The sequence below is a fragment of the Thamnophis sirtalis genome, unplaced genomic scaffold, assembly GCF_051295495.1.
Source record: "Thamnophis sirtalis isolate CommonGarterSnake01/CBP01778 unplaced genomic scaffold, rThaSir2_p1.2 scaffold_11, whole genome shotgun sequence".
NCBI classification, from domain to species: Eukaryota; Metazoa; Chordata; class Lepidosauria; order Squamata; family Natricidae; genus Thamnophis; species Thamnophis sirtalis.
This window is the reverse complement of record NW_028261391.1, coordinates 31128650-31152968: the sequence shown is the minus strand read 5'-3', so window position 1 is coordinate 31152968 and position 24319 is coordinate 31128650. Positions and strand designations below refer to the sequence as shown.

Genomic DNA, 24319 nt, shown 5'->3' with positions numbered 1-24319 from the left:
TTTGGAGCTCTGGAAAAAATCTTTTGGTTCACTTCCATACAATCACAGTCCTTAACAAAGATATTCAAAATCACAGGCAATATTGAAGAAAATGTGGGTACGATGCTTCCTCAAGGGACACAGGAGGTCAGAGGAAAAAGAGCATGGCAGAAAAAGTGGAATGGCTTTGCTATTATCTACCATTTCCCTGAAAATAAGACCTTCCTGGATAATAAACCCAATCGGGTTTTTGAGCACATGCGCTAAAATAAGGCCTCTCCTGAAAAAAAGCCCTCCCCAAAAATATTGCAACACAGCAGCAGCCATGAAATGACCACGCTCACCACCTCTTGCACCTCAAAAATAATAAGATCTCCCCGAAACTAAAGCCAAGTGCTTCTTTTGGGGGTCGGGAAAACACAGTAATATGGCTGATTAATTTATTTTGATACACAGAAGAGCGCTGGTTTAAGGACATAAATGACTAAATATCATAATATTTAAATACTTGGTTTGTGAGGGGGGCATATACTTGCCTTTCACTCCCTTTCCACCTCTTTCTCCCGGTGGTCCTTTTGGACCTTTAGCTCCTGGTTCTCCAGGGGACCCTCTCCCTTCACAGGCAACACCTTGAAGATGTAAAATAATCAGGTTTATAATATAAATGTATTGGGGGGGGGGGTTTCCCACTGTCATTAAAAAAAATCAAACTTATCCCTGCTCTATTGCTTTCTAAGAATGAGCACAGACTAAAGTCCATTTGAATTCATATTTTTCTGTCTTCTTTGTATCTGCATATAAATAGCTGCCATTGCTTTTCTACATTGTAGAGTAACTGCTGCATCAAGAAGCTGGGAAGGAAGAATCTGAATAGTCCATAAATCACTGTGAGATTTTTGCATTTTCTTTGTAGATAAAGTCTACAATTTGGGAGCTGGATATATTGATGGAACTGTAGTAACTCCTTGCTTCATTGTTCAGATTTCTTTCAGCTTGTGGAACTTGATAATATAAGTAGGATGCCTAGAGAGGCAAAGAGCTATCAGTATGCTGATTATTATTTATGGGAAGTAAAGCATTTTTGTGGGATGACTATGTCCCTTCTGTCTAAAAGAGGCAATGATAAGACCATAAGTAAGGGAACCTTCCCTTAACCTTGAAAAGTTGGAAATCTATTTCCCACTTTTAAATGTATCATTTGTAGTTAACATGATCAAGAAAATGACTAGGAGGCTCAGTGGCTAAGACGCTCAGCTTGTAAATCAGAAATGTCGGCAGTTCGGCGGTTTGAATCCCTAGTATAGGTCTCCTGCGTGACCAGAGGGTTGGACTAGATGACTTCCAAGATCCCTTCCAACTGTTGAAAGTAGTGAGTTTATGTATCTTAAGACAACTGGAGCACACAGATTAACTGTGCTCAATTCTTCTCCATGTTGATTACTTCTACAGACTGTTGCCCAGCAACACTTTAACCCAAGCCCTTTTAGAGACAGAAAGTACATCATTGGATGCATTTGTGGTGGTGCAATAAATGTCACTCATCTCTTTTTTTGCTATAAACCACATAGGCCAAAGAATTGAAACTCATGGTATACAAATTAATAAACTAATTCCTGTCTTGGGTTGGAAGCCAGTTAAGCAGAACTCACTGCATCAAGTAAAGTGGCATCTTCTACTGCTACCCAGGATAGAAGTGGATAGAATTCTTATGGAATGAAATGTGCCACTGGAGAACTAGATCCATGCCATTTTGAGGTGGATAAGCAGGCCTTCCTTCAAAAAGCTAAGTGGGATATGAGTAGATGGATTCAAGGACAGTAAATATTCATTTAAGGGAGGACACAATGCTGCTTTTTTGAAGGAGGTATGGGCGTACTTTCTTGAAAAAGCCTTCATTTGATCTGCACTTTTTCTTTTTCTTTTTTCACAATTTTTACTCATTTTTCCATTCCAATCAAAATCCAGCCTCAGAAACAGGACAGAAACAGCAATAGACTCAGTTTCTCTTAATCTTTATAGACCTTTCAGCAACATTCACTACCATTAATTGTTACTAGCCCCATAGATAAATATTGAATAAAGTCTGAAATACATCTGATTGCCTATTTCACTGCAAATAAGTCGCATATCTCTAAGGATGTTGTTAATTAATCTACTGTAAGATGGGGACTCTTCATTGATCGTTGTAAACCATAATCTTCCATTGGTCCAGTGCTGTCTGGTAGGGAAGAGGTTTTTTTTTATTTCCCAGTCTAGACTGAGAGAGAATGAGCCCAAATTAATCAACTATCTCCCATTTCAAGGGAAGGGCTAGAACTTGGTTTTCTCTGCTCCTAGCCCAGTGTCCTAAATCAGTGATCCCCAACCCCCGGTCCGCGGACCGGTGCCGGGCCGTGGAGTACCTGGCACCGGGCCGCGCAGTGGCCGGGGCCCATGATCGCTGCAGCGGCCAGGGGCCATGATCGCTGCAGCGGCCGGGGGCCATGATCGCTGCAGCGGCCGGGGGCCATAGTTTCTTTCTGTATGCAAATTAGGGCTAACTGGCACAAGGGGTGTTACTGGACCGCTGGTGGCACTCTGACGTCACCAGCGGCCCACCGCCCCCCTGTGTCCAGCGCCGCCCTTCTCATTCCTTTTCAGCGCTTCAGCGCTGGCCGATTCCTGAAAAAAACCTAAGAGCACCTGCGCAGCTACGTAGGGCTAGCGTAGACAGCGCTAGTAGCATAGCCTTGCGTAGGCGCAGTTTGTGCTACGCTATCTACACTAGCCATACTGAACAATCAATGTGTCGTCGCGAACAATGCCCCCTACCCCTGCGCGCGCTCAGCGGGCCACGGTAAAATTATCAAAGGCTGACTGGTCCATGGCGATAAAAAGGTTGGGGACCACTGTCCTAAATAATACACTACACATATCCTCTCTCGTTCTCTTTCTATTTGGACAGGCAGAGTGGGAACGGAATTAAGGATGACTACTGTGGAATAAAAATGTCTCATAAAATAAGCTTGCTCCTAAGCTGTCCTTGCCACCACACACACACAAATAAGATTGATTCTTTAGCAAAACAACAACAACAACCAACCAACTCCTGTGTTCTACTTAGTTAAAATGCATTCATTTTCCTTGATTTAGGGAAAATATTATAGGAAATGTTAGCTGCTGTCAGGTGATATTTTGGAAATACTAATCATTCAATTCTCATGCAATGCTTTGACATTTGACGTATCTTACCGGGTGGTCCAGGCAAGCCCGGTCTTCCTGGTACTCCTGGAAAACCAGGTAATCCTGGAGATCCTGGCCTTCCTGGAGATGTACTAGACTGAGCTGGAAGACCAGGGCCACCAGGGAAGCCTTGAGGACCCTCTACACCCAATGCACCTTTAGGACCAGGAAAGCCTATGGAAGAAAGGGAAATGACTATATATCAGAAACAAAAGCAGTCTGTGGTTTTGAACTGTTCATTTATTGAACATTTTAACATAATTCCATTTGTATTATAGTTACCTTAATTTCTGAATACTTCCAATTTTTATTTAACTATTTTTTCAAATACATCAATGAAAGCAAATTAATTGCTTTCTTGCAATCAAGTGTAGACTCCTATACTTGATTTCCCATATACATAGACTAGATTTCCCCCCATAGGTTTTATACTATAAAGTTTTAATGGTTTTGATTGCCACATTCTACTTTACTATAGCCTCTTGAAATACATTTTAGTAGTAGATAGATGCATGATAGTGCAACCCTTTCCACATTTCCTCAGTTATAAATTCCTGCTGAACCAACCAGAACTGACATCTAAACCAACATATGCAGAAATGTATAAATTAGTTGAACTTTATTACAAATGAAACCTCCCTTCTTTGGGTGCTTAAAATTGCCTGCATGATCACATTTTATAGCAGCTGAAGTTCCAGATACCTTTCAAGGTTAGCCCCATGTAGAACGTGGGGTCTGTAAATGTGATTTATCTCTATGTGTCTATCGATGACTGTTTGGTGCGATTGCCAAGCTGCCAGGAATTCCCTAGTGCTTTTGGATTTAGCTTGGTCTAAATCCAAAACAGGCAGTAAACCTCACAGACAGCAGAACTGTTGACATTTTTAGTCAGATAGTGAATCATCAACAAGCAATCAAGTTCAGAGAGCACCAAGAACTTCACATAATCAATTCTACCCACTCCCAATCTAAAACATAGTTACAAAAAGTTAATGAGCATATTACTTAGCAAACAGCTACAGTAGGGCAATGCTTTAAATGCAAACATAAGAAATTGCTTTGGAACATTCAGAATGTGCACCTTGCACATATCTGCAATTCTATAAAGCAAATTGGTCTTTATTTAGGATATGTTGCCACTATAAGCAGCATCTATTCATCCCAGGAAAATATGCAGCCATCTTCCCTTTTGCCTTCAAATCCCAAACCCTGCATAGCACTAAAAAAAAGGACTAACATGGTATTGGAATTAATTACATAACCTTGTGGAATATAGAGAAGAGAACTATAACCCACAATTACTTTCTTTAAACAAGGAAATTAAATAACTGTCAGGGCTCCAAATAGCATCCAAAAATAAATCAAGAGTCCAAGGCAACATATTGCTCAAAGTTCCAATTTATTAAGAGAGCCATGTTGGCACATCTGGGAAAACCTGAATCTGAAAGCTTCCAAGTTTTCCCCACCTAGTTGAAAGTTCAAGATCTTGCCCCACACCCACAATTTCATCACATGGTCCAATCTCCCACTGCCATGCTGGCAGTTCCACCCATCCAGTTCCGGTTAGGTGTGGAGGTGCAGAGACAAAGGATGACCTTGGCTTTCTAGAAGGAATTTTGTTTTGGCTACACAGTAAGTAGCTCCGTACAATCCCCCCTCCCATTTTCCCACAATAGAAAAAGGCACAGTAATCCAAAAGAAAACTGCAGGCTGACAATAACATTTAAAAGCAGTAACATTGACAAGAAGATATGGCAGCATGCCTTAGCAAAAAAAATGTAAAGGTTACTATTTTTTTGTTTAAAATCATGCTAAAATAATTCAAAGCATTAGCTATTATGCAAGAAATTATATATAAAATTTCAGAATATGTCTCCATAGCATCTGTGGGAAGAGTTGAAAACAGATGGTACTATTTAATTCTAGCTAAATAAGATAGCTAAAATGTTTCTTACTGAGTCCATCTTCCCCTTGCCTTCCTTTGCCACCAGCAGAACCAGGCATTCCATCTGTTCCTCTCTCTCCAGGAAGTCCGGGGTCTCCAGGGTCTCCTTGAATACCTGTACAGGATAATTGAAAGCATACTTGCATTTACAATAATTGAATTTTATTGTGGTTTATGAGAAATGAATATAATGTAACTAGATTAGCTTAACCCTTTGATCCAGTGAGTGGAGTTCTTCGAGGTCCTGGTGGCCCAGGCTGCCCAATGTCTCCAGGATCCCCCTGTAAAATGGGAACGCTTAGTGACATTTCCCCAGAGGGGTGTTTCTTGACCTTGGCATTTTTAAGATGTGGGAGCTTCAACTCCCAGAATTCCCCAGCCAGCAGGACATCTTAAAGTTGGCAAGGTTGAGAAACACTGCCCTAGAATACAAGATAAATGATGAGCTTCATCAATTATATATAATTGCTTCAAATAACATAACTGATTGCATTGCTATGCAATGCTATGTATTGAATAAAGATGGGTAGAAATATAAACTTGAAATAATAACTGATTTCATTGCTTTAGGGCAGGGGTGTCAAACTCAAGACCCAGGGACTGGATCCGGCCTGTGTGGTGTTTAGATCTAGCCTGCAGGGCTACCCTGGAAACAGCAAATGACCAACCCATGGAGCCTTTGCCTGGAAAAATGAAGCTCGGGATGGCCACGGGCAGTCCACTCAGGCTCCATTTTCAGCCATGAGGGCCTCCTGAAGCCCTCTGCCAATGAAAATGGAGTCAGGGAGGCCGCACATGACATGCCTGGCTCTGTTTTCAGTGACGACAATCTCCTGCAGCCCTCTGCCAGCGAAAATGGACCTCAGAGAGGCCGCACGTGGCCCACCCAGGCTTCGTTTCCTCTGGCAGAGGCTGCAGGAGGCTTAAAACAAAGCCTTGATGAGTGATGTTGAGTTGGCCATGCCCACCCTGGCCATGCCCCCGGACACACATACTCCAGCTCCCCAAGGTACAACACAATCCTGATGTGACCCTCAATGAAATTGAGTTTGACACCCCTGCTTTAGGTATACAAAGGCTAGGGGATGAAAGTAACAACAAATTTAAATATAACTAACCTTAATGCCTATCAAGCCATCTTGCCCAGGAATTCCATGTGTTCCAGTTTTACCCTGAAACAAATTTTTGAATTTGTTTGATTCTTTAAGAAAATGAAGTAATTTAAAGTTATTAGAAATCCATGAACCATTGGAAATTATTTGCATACCTCACAGATAGTACAAGGTGTGTGCATTATTAACATGACAACTGGATAAAACTATGGTATATCCTTGCACTGATTACAATGGAGTAAATAAAACAAGACAAAAAGCTTATCTGATTCAGGATCCTGTTTCAATGGTAATCAGATAAAATCTGTAAGAAAGTTATTAAGTTTCTAATTCCCCAAACACTGTTTTTCAGAGAAACATACAATACCCCTGATCCTGAAAATTATAGACAAGCCACCTGACTAGTAACCATTAACAATCTTAACCCCCATTAATAACCAACATTATTATATTAAATGGAAAGTCAGAACTTTCAGCACATTAAAGATTAAAATTTATCATTGAAAAGCATTTTATTTAATAGGCATAAGATTTTGTTGTTTTTGAAACACTTTTGTCATTTTTGACTCCATTTCCATAGCTTGAAAATAGCTAATAAGAAATCTACACAATTCTCTTTTTGCTAACTCAGTTTATTTGATGACATCTTGATGAAACTTTAAACTTGACTTTCTCTAATGTCTAGAACATTTAAGAAAAAATTGAAAAGCCTCAGTGCATCTTCCTGAAAACTCTACTTTTTATATTTTGGTATTGTGACAATTGTCTAATTACTCTTATTTTCTTCTCCCTGTTTTCATCCAATTACCTAGTCATAGGTGTATTATTCCATCTTTCAAAAAAAATCCTACAGATAAGCAATGTAATTTCTGTGTATTGTACCTACCTTGTTTCCTGGGAAACCCGGAGAACCATATGAGCCAGGAATTCCCTAGAGGAATTAAAGAGGAAAAAAAAGATAGTATAAGATTTGACAAAAAATTGTACTTCAAGAAAAAAAATATTTTCCAATGAACCAAAACATTGGTTAGAATTGTTTTATATGTAGCAGAAAAGAGGCCAGATTATGTCAGAGTTTTGGCAGCGAGACTATTATTATGAGGTAAACCCAGGAGCCAATCACAGCACCCAGCACACAGAGCCTCTATACAATTAATAGTGGTTTATATACAATTATATACAGACATATACATGGAGATAAATCCCTTACCATTCACCTATGGACACAAGGAGAAAAAATGAGATACACGACAAAAGAGAGAGAAATATCCTCCGATGGCCACCTATATATAGACTCCTCTTAAAATAGCAAATGCCTTGTGTGAACCCCACCAGAGTCTTAAACAGATGATACCTGTATTGCTGAATCATCCTCATTGCATCAACTTACTGATTACAGCTTACAACCTTACATTAGTTGGCAGCTATTAAATCCTCAGTACCTGACACTCCTCCCCTTTAAAGTTGTACATCTGATAGTCCAAACGCTTTAACATATTCTTTGTACTGTTCTACAGATACAGGCATTATCAATATATCAGCTATATTACAATCACTAGAACAATGCTGTAATCTGATCAGTTTCTCTTATGCTACGGTGTTTAATGTCTACATGTTCACGTTACATTACATTAACACTGTATAAATGACAAATAAATGAGACTCTATAAAATACTTTCACTTAATCACAATAAAGAATGTTGTACTCATTCATTAAAAATATAGTCTAAAAATCAATGTTTTTGTTTTTCTAGTTGCTGGCTAAATTTATTTTTGTCAATATTTTTCAAACTTGGTAATTTAAAGATGTGTGGATGTCAATTCCCAGAATTCCCCAACCATTCCACACATCTTAAACTTGCCAAGTTTGAGAAATATTGCTCTACATAAATATTTTGCTTATTAAGAAAATAAAAACAAAATAGCCTGTGTAGGCAGAATTTCCTTTATTTAGTTGTATTTGTGGATTTAAAATAGAAGTGGCAGCTTCTTTCACAATGCTTAACTTATGGCTCATAAATTACTGTATTTTTTGGAGTATAAGGCGCACTGGAGTATAAGACACACCAAGGTTTTGAAGACGCAAATTTTTTAAAAAGTTTTTGCACTCTGCAGACCTCCAAAAAATGGGCTGTTTTTCACGAAAATGGGCCCGATTTTTTTTAAAAGAACATGAATAGCCTTTAGGAGGCTTGTAGAGTGCTCCTGGGGGCTGGGAGGCAAAATTGAGCAAAAAAATGGGCTATTTTCACTCATTTCTGCCTTCTCCAGCCCCCAGGAACACTCTGCAAGGTTCCTAAAAGCTGTGCACGGCCATTTTGGTGAAGGGGTGGGGTTTCAGGAGGCAAAAAATGCTGTATTCAGTGTATAAGATGCACCCAGATTTTCAGCCTCTTTTTTGAGGGAAAAGGGTATGTCTTAAACTCCGAAAAATATAGTAAGCATTCCAAATATCAATTTGCAATAATACCATCAAATCATTGTTTAAAAATTCTACATAACAGATAATAGAAAGTATCCTTTAAAAAAAAATGCAATATTAAAATGAGATAAAGATAGCATTTTGGAATTTCTTACCTGCTTTCCAGGAAAACCAGGAATCCCCTTATCACCCTTGTCTCCAATTGCAAATTCACCCTGTTATGTTTCAAAATACACCAATTACATAATTTCAAGATTGGTTGCCCTTTATTTCCAATAGAATTAGAAGGGCAGCATATTGTTAAAGAAGGCCTATGTTTTTCCTAATTCTGAAAAAACAAACAAGAGCCTCATCGTATTAATTCCAAAGACCCATTGCTACAATGCCATGTAAGTCAGGTGGCTCTAAGGGGTTAACCAAGAACAGTTAATGTACTGGAGTGCATCCTTTCTAGTAATTTTTTATAGATTTAGTGAAGTGTTGCTTAACCCTAGCAGTTTGAAGATGTGTGGACTTCAATTCCCAGAATTCCCCAGACACATCTTCCAAAAAACACTGGCTTAGAAATATATAGCTGAGCTGCAGTTTTTCCATAGAAAAAAATTGCCTAATTAAATGTTTAAGCTAAATTAAATTAGGTACACCATGTGTCTAATTAAATCCTACTCTGTATATTTTCCTCCTATTCTATAATTTGCAAGTGGTTTTCCACTTGTATTCTGTTCTATACAGTATACCATTTGGGACCATGGCATTCTTTTCCCCAATATCTCTTGTATTATAATTTGAAGTCAACTCTAACACACAACTTACCCAGAGGAATTGGCAGCTGATAAAATGCAGTTACATAATAGTAAGTATACATGTAACTAAAAACATGTAACTATACATGCTTAGCAAGTAGCATGATGAAATGATTGTTATCTGTTATATTCATGAAAACTTGTCACTTACTTTATGACCACGCAATCCTCTTGAGCCAGTAGATCCAGGCATTCCCTTTATTCCCTAAAGATTAAAGTGTTTGCTTTAATATTGTTTAAATAGTATCATTTCAACTCTGCCATACCCTGTACTGCAATGCATTCATTTTAAAAAGTATAAATTGCAAAGATTAAATATTTTTTCCTCAAAAATTATTTCCTGCCAGAAGCTGTTTTGATACAGGGAATAATGACTGATTTCATTTGTTACACTTAACCATGATTTGTTTTAATTGTTTATTTAATAATCCATAATAGCCTGGTTCATACATAATATTAGCCTATAGATTAGATGTAAGCAGCCTATGGTGTTCATAAATTGCTGAAGTACAATTCCCAGAATCCTCACCATGAGGCCTGTTTCCTAGCTTCTGGAGTGTTACAAATTGTCTATCATTGCTGTTGATGATGGTTTATAAATAGTGACAATCATATGAATCTCATATGAATTATGGTTATCGATCATGCTGATTATTAAGTGGGTCATCAATCATGCTGGGTGATTGCAACCAATTTTATGACCTTTTTTTGCAAAGGTTGTTTGCAGGGCAGAGTCTGGGCAACTGAATGGAGGTAGCAGAGTGTTTTAATGGCCAGATGCCCTTCCTGTTGCCAATGTGGAGTTTTGTTCCGCAGATACATTCTCAGTGTGCCCAGAGAGAAAAATATCTGCTTCTACCTAGGATCGAATTCACAGCCTCCTGATGGTGAGGTGAGAGATCCACCTCTCGGCCACCACACCACTCCTATTACTGACTCGTAATCATAAATTTTATAATGTGCATACCTTTTCTCCCTTTAACAGTCTAGAACTAGGTGGTCCAACCAGTAATGGCTGTCCTGGAGAACCAGGAGGTCCTACATCACCCTACAAAGAATGAAAAGAGCAAATAGAGTGAACAGCCTAACAAAAGTGAGTTGCAGCTCCCTAATCTGCAGCTCAAAAACTCCTCCCTGACATTTCCTTCTTATGTCATCTCTTTTTCCATGTACAACATATTTTAAACATCAATGATTATTAATTTACCTACCCATTAAAGAATGAAATAATAGAGACGTTCAAGTTTTCCTTGCTTGCTGAAGATACAGTAGAACAATAGAATCCTTACAATATAGTTATGAAATAAGCCATTTAGTCAACCGATTGCAAATGCTTGCTCAGAATAGAAATCCAAATTGAAATAATTTCACTCTATAACTTCCATTTGAACATATCAATTAAATGGAGAGTAAAACAGTTTTCTGACAGTTGGTTAACATTAAGTCACATTCTGTCTTCTTGAAACTTGATTTTTTTAATTTGACATTATTTCAGGTATTTCAAGCGTCTGTCTCATTGCTTTACTATAAACATGTTCCAGGTTTTTTTCTTCTCAATCCTGATTAAAACACAATATTTATAACTGGACAAATACTCAATAAGGGGTCTAATGAATCCAGAATAAAATGAAACAATTGCTTCTTATAATATGAAAAATTCTTATGGTGCAGTTTGAAATCAATTTCAAATTGTTGACTTATACTCAATTTGCTAATCAATTACTATTCAAAAAACATTGATGTCACAAGTGATTTAGTAGCGATCAAATTAGATCTAGTTCACTTGAAAATAAACCTCAGATTCTATTCAGACTAAATAGAAGATTAAATATAATTTATTTCTTTGCAAAATGAAAATACATTTCAATGCTTCTTTTAAAATAAAGCTTTGCTTGTGTTTTCTCCATTCCAAATTTAGCCCCTTACAAAAAACACACTGCTCAATTTATGAAGAAGAAAAATCAATAATCTGAAATTGCAGTTTCTTGGTAACTCCTAAATATTTCAATGTTCAATTCTCATATGCCCTTTTTTTCTTACCGGCTCTCCCTTTTGTCCTTCCACTCCAATTCCTGGATTCCCCTGATGAAATATCAATGTATTAGAAGAAGGAAAATATATTCACTTTATATGATAGACTAAATTCACATGGGAACAACATAAATATTTTTTCACTTGGACCCGACCCTCATTTAATGGACTGATGTCTGGTAAATCTTTGTCAGTTTGTCTGTTAAATCAAGGATTTACTGCAAATATTTAGATTAATTCTGAAGTTTTAGAAACCATATATTTACAGTTTTAAAGGATGTCCCCTGCCTCCATGATCCATTAAATGTAGAGTTTTACTCTATTGGTATATCCTTTTATATGAAAATATATCAGTTATTTAAATTTAGGGGTTTTTTTTAAAAAAATGAAAATTTCAAAAGTAAGTATCAATATGAAGAAATTATAAAGTTTTCCAAGAACAAAAATCTCTCACCTGATCACCTGGTAAACCAGGCTGACCTTGAAAACCCTGTGAAAATAAGAATTTTGATATAATCAGACCTGGAACTCTCTGGGGGTATTGGATTAATTTTTATATAATCCCAACTCTTGAAAGCAATGTTTGTGGGGGTTGGAAATATTTGGAAATATTAGTGAGGAAAATGGTTTTCTGTCCTGTTCTTGTTCTTTTCCCTACTAATATGTTGCACTATTGCTTTATTCAAACATCTCTTCCACAGAAATTATTTTTCCTGATTGTCTTTATTGCAGACAAAAAGCTTTACTTTTTACACTTTAAGCAAAGAAAAATAATTTTCAATAAACTCTGTATTGATTAAAAAGAGAATGGGTAAACTGCCAACAGAATTATTGGCAGAAAGGAACATCCATTCTCAGATGATTTCTGTTACTCCTACCGGATTGATTACATGTGAACTAGGAGATAAAATACAGGCAGATTCTAACATGATGTCAGTTAAGTAAGTGATTAAAATGTTAAAATTATACCTGTTCACCTGGGTGGCCTGGAAATCCAGATGGACCTCTGGGTCCCTTTTTTCCTCTAGGACCCTAAGTAAACCACACAATATTATGCTTACTATTAACAAGTAATATTCTGTTTACCGTCTGGAGAAAATTGTGCTAGGTATGGAAAATCTCGCATAACATACCCATTTACCTGGTAACATCATTCTTTAACTGTTAGGAACTGTTAGAATAAAATAGTCCAAACACTAGCACAACCAACTAATTTATTCTTAGGATGATTAATGTTCTAGGATAAAAGCTAACTACCATTGCAGTACATAAATAAAATAACATCTCAGCTATTGGTCAGAAATTACAAATGCAACAGAGACAAATGAATATTTCTGTGGGGAATGCAATAATGAATAAAATAGTGTGAAGTAATTTAATCACGAATTTGCCCACCATTTGGAGCATCTGCAGTGCATAGCAGCAACATGTTATTTTGAAGGCAGGCAACACAATGAAAGAATGAAGACTTTTTATACCCCTCTGAATTCTGTCTAGTTGCCAAAACAAACAAATGAACAAATCCTTACAGGTGGAACTTTGAAAGGAGGCAATCCCCTGTAGCTGAAAAGAGGATGTGCTTCAACAATTTGATGGTCTCTCATATTTATTATTAACATAGTTTCTTAGCTTCTTTCTAAAAAGGTAGCAAGGTATGGTTTACAAATTACAACTTTTATATGGGGATCATTCTAAGAAATCCTAAGATGGCAACAAACTGAGTTACCAATATGCAGATTCTTACATAAGTCTAAGCCTGGCACTTAAATACATTGTTGGGAAGGCAAGTGGTGAACTGTGGTGTGGGTTACTAAACTTGAGAGAATTTCAAACTAGATAGAAAAATTGAAAGTGAAACAAATGTATTTTCTCCATATAAATTGATGAAGGAGCTTACAGTCGCGCCTTGAGGTCCAGGGTCCCCTCTTTCTCCCTGCAATCAGAATCACTATGTTAGATGAAAGATAATACTTACTGGTAACAATTAATTATTACAGTTTAATGATTTATGTGGAAAAAAGGAAACTAAGAGCTACATAGATAGAATAAACACAAAATAAATGCCTATATGTTTAAGTAATGTAAATTATCTGAACAATTTAATTAATTATCAAAAAAATTAAATATTTTATTCTATTTGGGGTTATTTTACTTTTTTTTGCAATTCTTATACTGGAGTGAGAACCATCGATAACACAGATAAGCTAACACAGATAATTTAAGAACCCATAATGTTTCCATATAAATATTAAAACTAGTTTTGATCTGTCTAGTTATATGTATGTATTCCAAATTAAAACACACAGTTCCACAAAACTCACTTTCAAATAAGTATGAATAAGATTTCACCTTCACAATAAACTATATCAATAAAGATATACTTTAAAAGACAATGTTTATCTGGACATTTTATTTTCCACTTAGAAATCCTAATAAAAAGAATATAAAAGCCTGTGACTTAAGTCTTCATCCTTTTAAAATAATAATATAGTTCAAAAGTGTGCATCTAAAGCAGAGGTGGTATTCAGCAGGTTCTGACCAGTTCTGGAAAACTAGTAGCAGAAATTTTGAGTAGTTTGGAGAACCGGTAAATACCACCTCTGACTGATCCCACCCCCATCTATTCTCTGCCTCCCGACTCCCAGCTGATCAGGACGAAATGGGGATTTTGCAGCAACCTTCCCCTGGAGTGGGGAGGGAATAGAGATTTTACAGTATCCTTCCCCTGCCACGCCCATCAAGCCATGTCCACCAGCCATGCCATGCCTACAGAATTGGTAGTAAAAAAAATTTAATCTTACCACTGATGTAAAATATATTCATGGTTAAAAAGACATTGAAAATGAATTCATGATTAATCAACCTGGATTAAATTCCTTTTCATAGTAGCTGCATGTGTTAAACTCCTGTATACATTTTTAGAATTTCCTAATATTAATAACACAAATCTTGCCTAAACCAATGGCAATCTTTATGGGTGTAAGTCGTGGCTCTTACATATTTAAAATTATTTACACAACTCTTTATCATGAGGCACTATTTAAAAAATGACATAACACTCACAGTTGTTCCTTGAATGAAAGTATGTATGGAATTTCCTTTTTCTCCTTTTTGGCCAGGTATACCCTATAAAAAATGTTTAAAAATCATGACAAAAACAGAAAGTTTGCACACAAAAGCTGAAACAATAAAATGCATGCAGTCTTTGACTTATGTCTGTAGTTAGAACCAAAATCTAATTGTAAGTGGAGGCACCATAGGACCAGAAGTAATTTTCCAGCCTTTTTGTTTGTTTGTTTGTTTGTTTGTTTAAGCGTATGCCCCAGTCATTAAGTAAACCCATTCATTTGAATTGGTGCTTTTTTTACCATAAACATATTACAGAGCATATTACAATATAAACACATCTCTGCACTTTTTCTGGACAATGAAGTGAAGATAGATATACAAATTAGTGGCATTTATAAATTGATCACAAACTGTATAAGATCTAGTAAACTTCAACTCACAAGTGATCCTTTTGGTCCAATGCATCCGTCTCCTCCTGGAAGCCCTGGATCACCTCTGGTACCATTGCAGCCATCTGCCCCAGGCTTTCCTCTAGGTCCTTCCATTCCTGGTAGCCCCTATAACAGAAATCCTATTAATTCTGTATGTCTGTTAAAATAACTCATCATTTCTCTGTATATATTGAAAGAATGCACTATGAAATCCAGGATCAAAACCCAGATAAGATGTCAGGTGTATCTCCAATAGAATTAGAAACAATCTAAAAGTTGAAGCCTGCTATGTCTAAATAAACCCAGTTTGGGCAAGGCTGAATATTACCTCTTTAAATGGTTAAACATACCTGAGACAGAAAGCTAATATTATGGGTAGTCAGAAGAACAAATTGAACATACAGAAGGCATGTATATAAATACTATGGTTAACATTCTACTCAAATGTTTACACAAATTAACAGAAGTTCCAAATGCAAGCTGATAGTATATTGTATATGAACATGCATTCTTTGGTGTCATTTTCTCATAGAGCTTCTTCTTCCAGTTGCTAAGTGCTCAAAATGTCACAAGGTATTTGCAGGGCAAACTGCAGTTCCAGTAGGGATTTTACGAAAATTTCTACTCAACTATAATAGTAATTTCTATCCAAATAATCATTCAGTTAAAAACAACAGGAAAAAAATTAATAGACTAGTTTCTTTGGTGTAGTTTATTATTTATATTCACAAATATATGTTTCTAAGCTTCTATTTAATAAAAAGGAGATCACAAGACTTTTTTTTAAAAAAATGCAATGTTGTGGTTTCAGAAGCAAAGGTAGTAACTTGTTCTTATTAATGCTCTACGCTCTTTACTCAGAAAAAAATAGTATTCATGAATTCTGCAATGTGGGAGAACATTCATAGAATAACTGCTGGTAATAAGGTTCTAAACTAGTCTGCCTTACTACCCAGTTCTAACAGTCTTTTACAACAAAAATGTTTGATAATAACCTTCAAAGTTCTGGGATTTTTCCAAGGGATTTCTCCTTTTTCTCTTCTAGCTAGGGCTAATTCTCATTGCAAAGAATGAAATTAGTTCTCTATTAGCTAATTTCCTCATTAGATGTAACCGTCCTGGAGATGTGTATCAGACATTAAAATACCATCAAATATAATATTTTATTAAGCTCTGAAAAGTGTATATTATCAGCATAAACAAACATCTCTGGGATGGATACTGCAGTGGTGGGTTCCTACTGGTTCAGACTGGTTTGGCCAAACCAGTAGTGGCAGTGACCCAGGCCTGCCATGCCCAGAACCAGTCCTCCATCTTGTTTTTTGTTTCTGCGCATGCGCAGAACAATTTTTATTGTACTGTGCATGCACACACAATGTGCATCAAGTGTGCGCACGCACAGGATGTGCCCACTAACAAACTGGCAGTAGCAGCTGCTGGAACCCACCCCTGGGATACTGTATAATTGAGGTACCACTTCAGAAATTTTTTTATTAATTACATATTGTAATGCACTTTAAAAAAAATATATAGTCATATCAGATGAATGTAGTATACAGACATATTGAAATATCAATGCTCTACAATTTTATATGATATAAAGACATTGGCAGCATACTTACAGGCATTCCATCTAGACCTGAAAATCCTGGAACTCCAGTTGGACCCTGCAGAAATTCAACATTAAATCATATTAATATATGCTTTACTTTAAAAATGATATAGAACAATTTTGTATAATTAGATTTGTTTTTCTCACTATAACAAGTTTGAAAGCCTGTACACTCAACCAATAACTACCATTAGATTGAAGAAATTGCCCTTTTCTGACAAATCAGAAAAGGTAGAGATTTGACACTAAGCCCTCACTCATTGCCTCAGCAGAGATGACACTTAGTCAAACTTGTTTAGAATTGCAAGGTGAAGAGGATCTGGTTTATATTCAGGTGGGAGACTACTATGGAACACCCAGATTTTGAATAAGATAGAAATCAAGCTAAAGAAGTCCTGGAAAAAATAATAATGACAAACCACATTCCTGTGTCATCAAAGTTCTATATGGATGTGTCTATGAAATTATAATTCACTCAATTCAAAAGGGATTTTCCTAACTCCACCCTTTGCTCATCTAATAAAGATTCCTTGCATCTAAAGGCTGTAATTTTTTTTGAAGCAGCATGGTACCTTTGCCAGAAGTCCTATATGCATCATTAAGAAGCAGTTACCAAAGTCAAAGAGGTATCTATAGGACTGTTGGTCAGTTGGCAAGTCAAAGAATGGGCAACAGTGCTGCTGCCACCAGAGAAATAATGTGTGGAAGGAATAATTTCTCTTCTTGTTTCAAGCAGCAGGTTTTTCTCCTACTTAGAAGATATATTTTCATTCCTGATTTTTACTTCTTATTTTCCTAAACAGATTAGATCATATAGTTATGGTAAAATGTATACATAGGTTTACATGGACAGTTATATCAAACAAGACTGGAAAGCAATCTGAGAGTTTAAAAAAGTACTAACATCAAAGAATACTGTAAGAGGCTGGGAGGATAAATGGTGCGACTAAGTATACAATAGTTTCATAGAAATTCACCATCAAACATTCAGACTAACCTAAAACAGTAGTATGGGTACATTAATCTTACTGCTCTAACTAATACCACCGTCTCTTTCAAATTGGTTGAATGGCTTCATAAGCAGTTATTGCAAATTACATGAAGCCGGGTTTTCATCTGGAACATTAATTAAAATGCATTATATGTCACAATATTTAACATTGGTACTGTGCAAGACTTTGAATTCTTAGATCCTAGAAAGCATGACGAATAGGCAATTCTGCAAATGCTTATTTCCCCAGGACCATGCAGCAGCTGCAGGTAGCCACAAAATACCAAGAAAAGTTTACTTTGAGTTGCAAATATTGCTATATTTCTGCTTCAATATGGTTCAAAACCATCTTTTTGCCTTCACATGTGAAATATTGTACAATTCCATTTAATATCCTTAATGCAATACTGCTAAGTAACAATAACGTTGTTTTATTATCTATTACCTACCATATTTCCTCTTTCACCAAGTGGCCCAGTTAGACCAGGATCCCCTCTCTGGCCTTTTTCTCCTGGCAAACCAATAGGTCCAATGGGACCCAGAGCACCAATTGGACCCTGGACTCCTGGCTGACCAGTTTGTCCCTGCAAAGTATAAATAATTTAGATTGTAAAAATGTAATATGTAAGATATGTAAAAAAAAGAGAAGCAATAACAATATGAACAATAATTCAGAGGAGGAAAATAGTTTATTCAAACAAAATGTTCATAGATTATTTCATATATCGTAGTCTGTAATATAACATTAATTGCATTATATTTTTATTTATTATATTGTAGCACAGATGTACATATGAAACAGTGGTGGTTTGTAGGTGATATACCCCAGTACAGGCGTACTGGAGCCTGCCGGAGCACCAGATACCGTTCCGGTACATTGCTCCGGAAGGTCCACCCACCCGCCCAAGCTCCTTACCAGGCTTTTAAGTCTTCAATGCTTCTGCAGACATGCATGGCATGTATAGTGCCTGTGCGATGCTCCGCTGAGCAGCTGGAGCATTGCGGAGCCTTGCAGAGGCACTAAGATGCATGCGCATGCTGCGCGCATCCATGTGGATGCTGCCGAGCCCGTTCCAACTGTACCAGTTGGAACAGGATCCGGAACCCACCACTGACATGAAACCACAGCCTTGTGATAAACATATTTCTGAAGTCTAGTAAAGAGAAAATATATCTTAAATAGAGCCACTAGAGTCAACTTTATTTTCAGATAAAAAACTCCACACAAGTCACATTTAGATTAAATTAATAAAAATACTCATATGTCTTTTTCCAGGTTTACCCAACTGTTTTGGAAACTGTCTCAATATATATTTATGCACAAGGATCCCCTTTCTTTTGCTGGACGGAAGTCTCAGAAATAAAAGAAAACCTCAAGAGCCTGGAATAGCAGTTCACCTCCACTTATTATGGCATAAAAATACTCATTTGTTGTTGTTTTTTAATGACAAGTTAAGTATATATTTTCCCCATTTTAGAAAAAGGACATTGGAGGTATAGCATAGAACTCAATTCTAAAGCAATTCAGACAACTATTTGCTATTTTTAAGTTTTAAAAGAAATGAATCTTTCAGAAATCCGATGTGTCCATTCCAATTTCTACATTTTTATCTTTACAAGGAGAGATAAAATTTATGTAGAAATTTATCTAGATTAATTAATTTCAAAATATGGTTCAGATAAAGAAAGAAGAATAAGAGTCAGAGTTAATCCTATTGTTAACATTTCTGTGTGTGTGTGTGTGCACGTGCATTCGTGCGTACACACGCATGCGTGCATGCATGTGCATGAGTGCATGCATGTGTCACTATTTGTGTCACTATTTGAGTCACTGTTTATTCCTGGAAACTCTCTGGACAAGCCCCTGCAGTTTTATTGGCAAGAAAGTGGACTGCTTCTTCCTAGGACTAAGGAAGACAGACTAATTCAAAGTTGCCTATGTGTTGAAGGCAGGACTGGAACTCACAATCAGCAAATACTCCCATATATGTAAAAATAGCTGAAGACATTGCATGCTACATATAATGAAAGGGTTCACCGACATATGCACGCTCGACAAAAGAGCGCCGATGAAACCGCGGTGAAAAAACCGCGAGGTCGAAATTGCACCAACAAATGTCTGTATTTTCTTCTACAGGAAATGTAATGCCAATCTCAAGAACAGCAGCTCCATCATAATACAAAATGGAATTATTTTTATGAAACGATGACACTGAGATTTTCTCAAATTTCACCTTTAACTTTTGTATTTGATATATTTAGTCCTATTTTTGTTCAATACATTCAGTATTAAATACAACATTTGGTGGATCCATCCTTTATTCTCACCGCTAGAACAGATTCCTTAATGCTTTTCAATTGGGGATTATAGTGCACTAGAACTCAATATGGTAAATCTGGCCAGCTGCCACTCTAGCAGGTGCTGGTTATAAATAGGAATCTTTGGAAAACTAAAGTTACTAAAAGGACAGCAACATGCAATATATAATCTTTATCTGAAAAGGAAGACTCATTTCCCTATGATTTATTTTTATATGAATTGTTTTTTTTAAAAAAGTGGGTCTACTACTTAGATTCAATTGGAACATGGTAATAGAAGCAGGCATGTGCTTTTTCTTTAGAGAGCATATTAAATTCAATCCTCTTTCAGGTAAAGAGAATAAACTGAACATTAATTCAGGAAGAGCATATAAATGATTCCATTTGTAACTACTTTTCACATTAAGGGCATCTCTACTTTTTTTTAAAAAATGAGATAACTGAGAATCTATTTTTCAGTACCTAGAAATACACAATGTCTTTTTTGATGGAAAAATACAGTGTTGTGTTGCTAATTTTGTTGCAAAGGTTTGAAAAAGAAACCTGGAATGTTCCTAGAGTGATTTATTCTGGCACCGAGTAGCAGATCTCTGCTCAGAGTTCATTTTGACAAGTCACTAAGGACAAACTTTTTTCCTCAAAGAGTTATAGAATAGCAAAAGTGTTTATCTGATTTTCTTTCTTATTCAACTACCAGAATATTAATTAGGGTTCTGATGGAAATGTATAGTTGGACTGAATAGCTGACTATTAAGTCTTTACTAGGGAATATGTGTGTAACCTCTGTCTCACAAGGTGCAGAAACCTGATGCAGTGAGAAGAAAGGTGTTGCAAAATGTATTTGCTTTTTGAAGCATTTTGCAGATTTCTTGATGGAATTATCTATGGGTATGTATATGTACACCCATGCATATATATGCATGTGTGCATTATGCAAATGATACAAATGTAGATATAGACAGACAGACAGACAGACAGACAGACAGACAGATAGATAGTCCAAATGGTGTGTGTGTGTGTGTGTGTGTGTGTGTGTGTGTGTTTGTGTGTGTATAAATTGTCTCTGTGTGCAAATGCATGCATATATATTAGATAGATAGATAGATAGATGATAGATAGATAGATAGATAGATAGATAGATAGATAGATAGATAGATAGATATAGAGAGATAGAGAGATGTAGATGTAGATGTAGATGTAGATGTAGATATAGATATAGATATAGATATAGATATATTCATATATTTACAAAGATATTATATATTTGTGTGCATGTGTGTAAAAATAAATAAATAAATAAATAAATATTTACAAACACAATATCTTCCCCCCTGCAGTTGAATTTATAGTGGGGCTGTTACTATTTAAGTGGGATGTACAAATATTTAGACAGAATACGTAAGGATATTCCATGTCAAAATCATTTAAGGAAAACATGAATTAGTTTGTCAATGATATCATGTCCTATAAGAATCCTCAGGAATTCAACAGTCCCCTAGTGATTTAAGTAATGCAAATTTGAGTTTAAAGGAATAAATTCAGAACTTAGGTTTTTAAATTGGCAACATGTTGCATTGTGGAAAGCATGGTGAAACCATAGGAAATTGGTTATTTAGTTTATTTATTATTGGTTATTTGTTTATTAAACCAAGATTATTTGGTTTAATTGTTAAAAAAGAGATAGTAATAAAAATACATTTTCAAGTTTGCAATAGAATATGATTATATTACCTGATATTATAAACAGCATGTATAACTTAACTATGTTCTTTTTCTACATTATTGTAATGTCAGCTCTAATTGTTTTTCTTCATTGATATTCTGTCTCTATCTGTATCTGTCCCTGTCTATGCCTATGTCTATGTCTATGTTTATGTTTATGTATATACACAGTCACCAGCAGATGTCACTATTTCTTTGTGAGAAGAAAGAAAAGATCAGGGGGAAAAAGAAAAAAAATATTACACAGAGTCAGAATTCCAAAAATTAGTGTTTGAAAGCAAATATTTCAGTACCTTGGACAGAATCAAGGAGCATATAGTACTATTTGTTCTGGCTAATTCATCTATTGAATCCTGTACTGAAATTGCTAATGGCAGGGTGCTTCATCACACCTCAAGAGAGCTGCTTAATTAAACATCTGGTACACATTTGTTAGGATCCCAAAAAATTAGGTCAGATCATCAATGACAACTTCTTGTCATAATCTATTTAACTCTATCAGCAAATAGGATAAAAGATTAAGATCAAACCAGGTCATATTGTGGCCCTTTCAACTATTAAAATACATTTAATTTTTTAAAAATTTTCAAAACCAGAAAGTACAACTGCAGAATTTTAGCAGAAATAAAAACAACTGGTTTTAAAGAAAAACAGCTAATAATTATAGAATGAAAGGCAAAAATCAATATGTTTTTCTGTAAAATTATTTTAAATGTTGGATTTCTTAAAATACAATATCTTCATAGGACCAATTGACTAGGCATAAGATGATAGTTTTACACTCTTTCTTTACACAGCCTTTCTCTCCTTTGCCTACTCTTTTTTCCCACTGACATGTTCCTATTCCTGGTTGTCTGAATTAGCATAAATACAGTATGCATTACCATTTCTTTCAAAACAAAGATTAAATGATAGCTACCTAAGTTTGATCAACATGATAAATCATAGTTATTATTACTAATGATGAAAAGGGACATTGAATTCCGATCAATATAGATGGAGTACTATAATCTCTCTATCATTATTTACTAATTGGACTCCCTATCTTTTAATTTGGACTTGATTTGCCACTTTTTAAAAAAGTAAGGTCCTGCTCTTAGAATTTAATTAGGCTAGAAAATGGTTTAATAAATGCAAGACTGCAGCCAAATCTCAATCAAATCAATAATACAGTTCTTTTATTATTTATTATATGAATTTTATCAACAGACATGGAGAGCAAGCAATCCCAATTTATTTTGTTCAAAGATAGAGTTGTGCATAATAGCCATTTAATACATTATGTGAATAGCATGTGGAACTAAGTTTCAATTTTTTGCTTCCTTATGTGCTTCTCTTTTATTTGATCTTAAAGACTGCATTTTTAGCAATTAAAATTCCAATTCATTCAAGTGTGGCATTTTCTAATTTTCCATGATATGGTTCATTATCCCACAAATAAATATGCAAGTTGTACAAAGAAGTGTTTCTACATTTAACAAACTCATGTATTACACTCTACTCTTAAAGAAGGAAAAGGTTGTTAATACGACACTGAGAATTCTAAATATTCAGCTTGTAAAGTAAAATTAAACACTGCATTATCTGCATTATTTAAAAAATATGTGTATCTATGGCTTCCATCTTCTTAAGCCATTGTCCCAAGACTGTGAGGAAAGGACATCTCTGTAAGAAATTAGTTAGCAAATAGCTCTGAAATCCTTTTTGAAACAGGTGACAGATAATTGAGATACAAGAATCAGAAAGATCTTGTAGTCCCACTGAAGACTAATATCTTTTTATTATAAGACCTGAGCATTTGAGAGCTGCCGCTCCACAAATCTGCTGAACACAGACTCTTTCTCTTTGTCTAAAAAATCAACTAACATGGCTCTCCTGCTACAGTGCCTACAACGCTATATTGAAATGAATCCAGCACTAAAATGAAGGAAAACTTCAAATCCTACAGCATATTCTCACATGTTCCTATCCTACAATTAATTCAGCAGTTTGTTAGAAACAAGTTAAATTGACAATGAATGTAGTCTTTATGTCATGGGAACTGTACACAACTTTCCTTTAAGATGCTAATCTGTTTTCCATTATACATTATACATACTATACTTCCCCCAAATAGGCAGAATTATTTTTAATCGAGGATTAAACTGGAGGACTAAACAATATCATTGTTGTAAAATAACTCTAATTATTGTATACCTTGGGTTTCTACATATGATAACTATTGTTATACAGATTTTTCACTGAAAATGATTTATATGTATATTAGCCACATTTAGCCTAGAACTATTTCTCATTACTCAAAAGAATTAGTCTGTCAGGTATTGTAATTAATGGTTATAATTCTTGGACAGAAGTACTTGATTATCAGAAGTCCAAAGATGTCATTCTACTGATCCAGGCTCCAGCCTTTTCTAAGTCATAAGGCTCATTAGAACAATGAACTCTTGATAGCTACCTATGGTTAGGGATATATTGTTGGACTTAATGTTACTGAATATAAATTGGTGTTAGCAGCACTTTTCAATTATGATTGCTGGTTGAATTAGAATTTCCTGGAATTAATTTAAGACACTTTAAAATTTAAAATTACATCCAAGTAATGTAATGTCTGAGAATTCCAAAACTGGATTGTTCTTGCATGAAGGTCAAGAGGCATTAATA

At 35.7% G+C, this 24319-nt stretch overlaps 1 protein-coding gene across 1 annotated transcript in view; it reads right to left on the bottom strand.

The window, feature by feature from the left end:
- Window positions 1-24319, bottom strand: part of COL4A4 (collagen type IV alpha 4 chain) — a 73974-nt gene that overhangs the window by 44437 nt on the left and 5218 nt on the right. The window contains exons 4-21 of the mRNA XM_087726075.1: window positions 18067-18201; window positions 16637-16681; window positions 15024-15140; window positions 14578-14640; window positions 13412-13447; window positions 12484-12546; window positions 11969-12004; window positions 11524-11565; window positions 10451-10531; window positions 9635-9688; window positions 8836-8895; window positions 7110-7189; window positions 6626-6633; window positions 6265-6347; window positions 5358-5427; window positions 5157-5261; window positions 3211-3375; window positions 516-608 (exon numbers count right to left, since the gene is read on the bottom strand). Coding sequence (XP_087582201.1) covers window positions 516-608; window positions 3211-3375; window positions 5157-5261; window positions 5358-5427; window positions 6265-6347; window positions 6626-6633; window positions 7110-7189; window positions 8836-8895; window positions 9635-9688; window positions 10451-10531; window positions 11524-11565; window positions 11969-12004; window positions 12484-12546; window positions 13412-13447; window positions 14578-14640; window positions 15024-15140; window positions 16637-16681; window positions 18067-18201 — 1336 coding nt within the window. The remainder of the gene's footprint in view (window positions 1-515; window positions 609-3210; window positions 3376-5156; window positions 5262-5357; window positions 5428-6264; window positions 6348-6625; window positions 6634-7109; window positions 7190-8835; window positions 8896-9634; window positions 9689-10450; window positions 10532-11523; window positions 11566-11968; window positions 12005-12483; window positions 12547-13411; window positions 13448-14577; window positions 14641-15023; window positions 15141-16636; window positions 16682-18066; window positions 18202-24319) is intronic.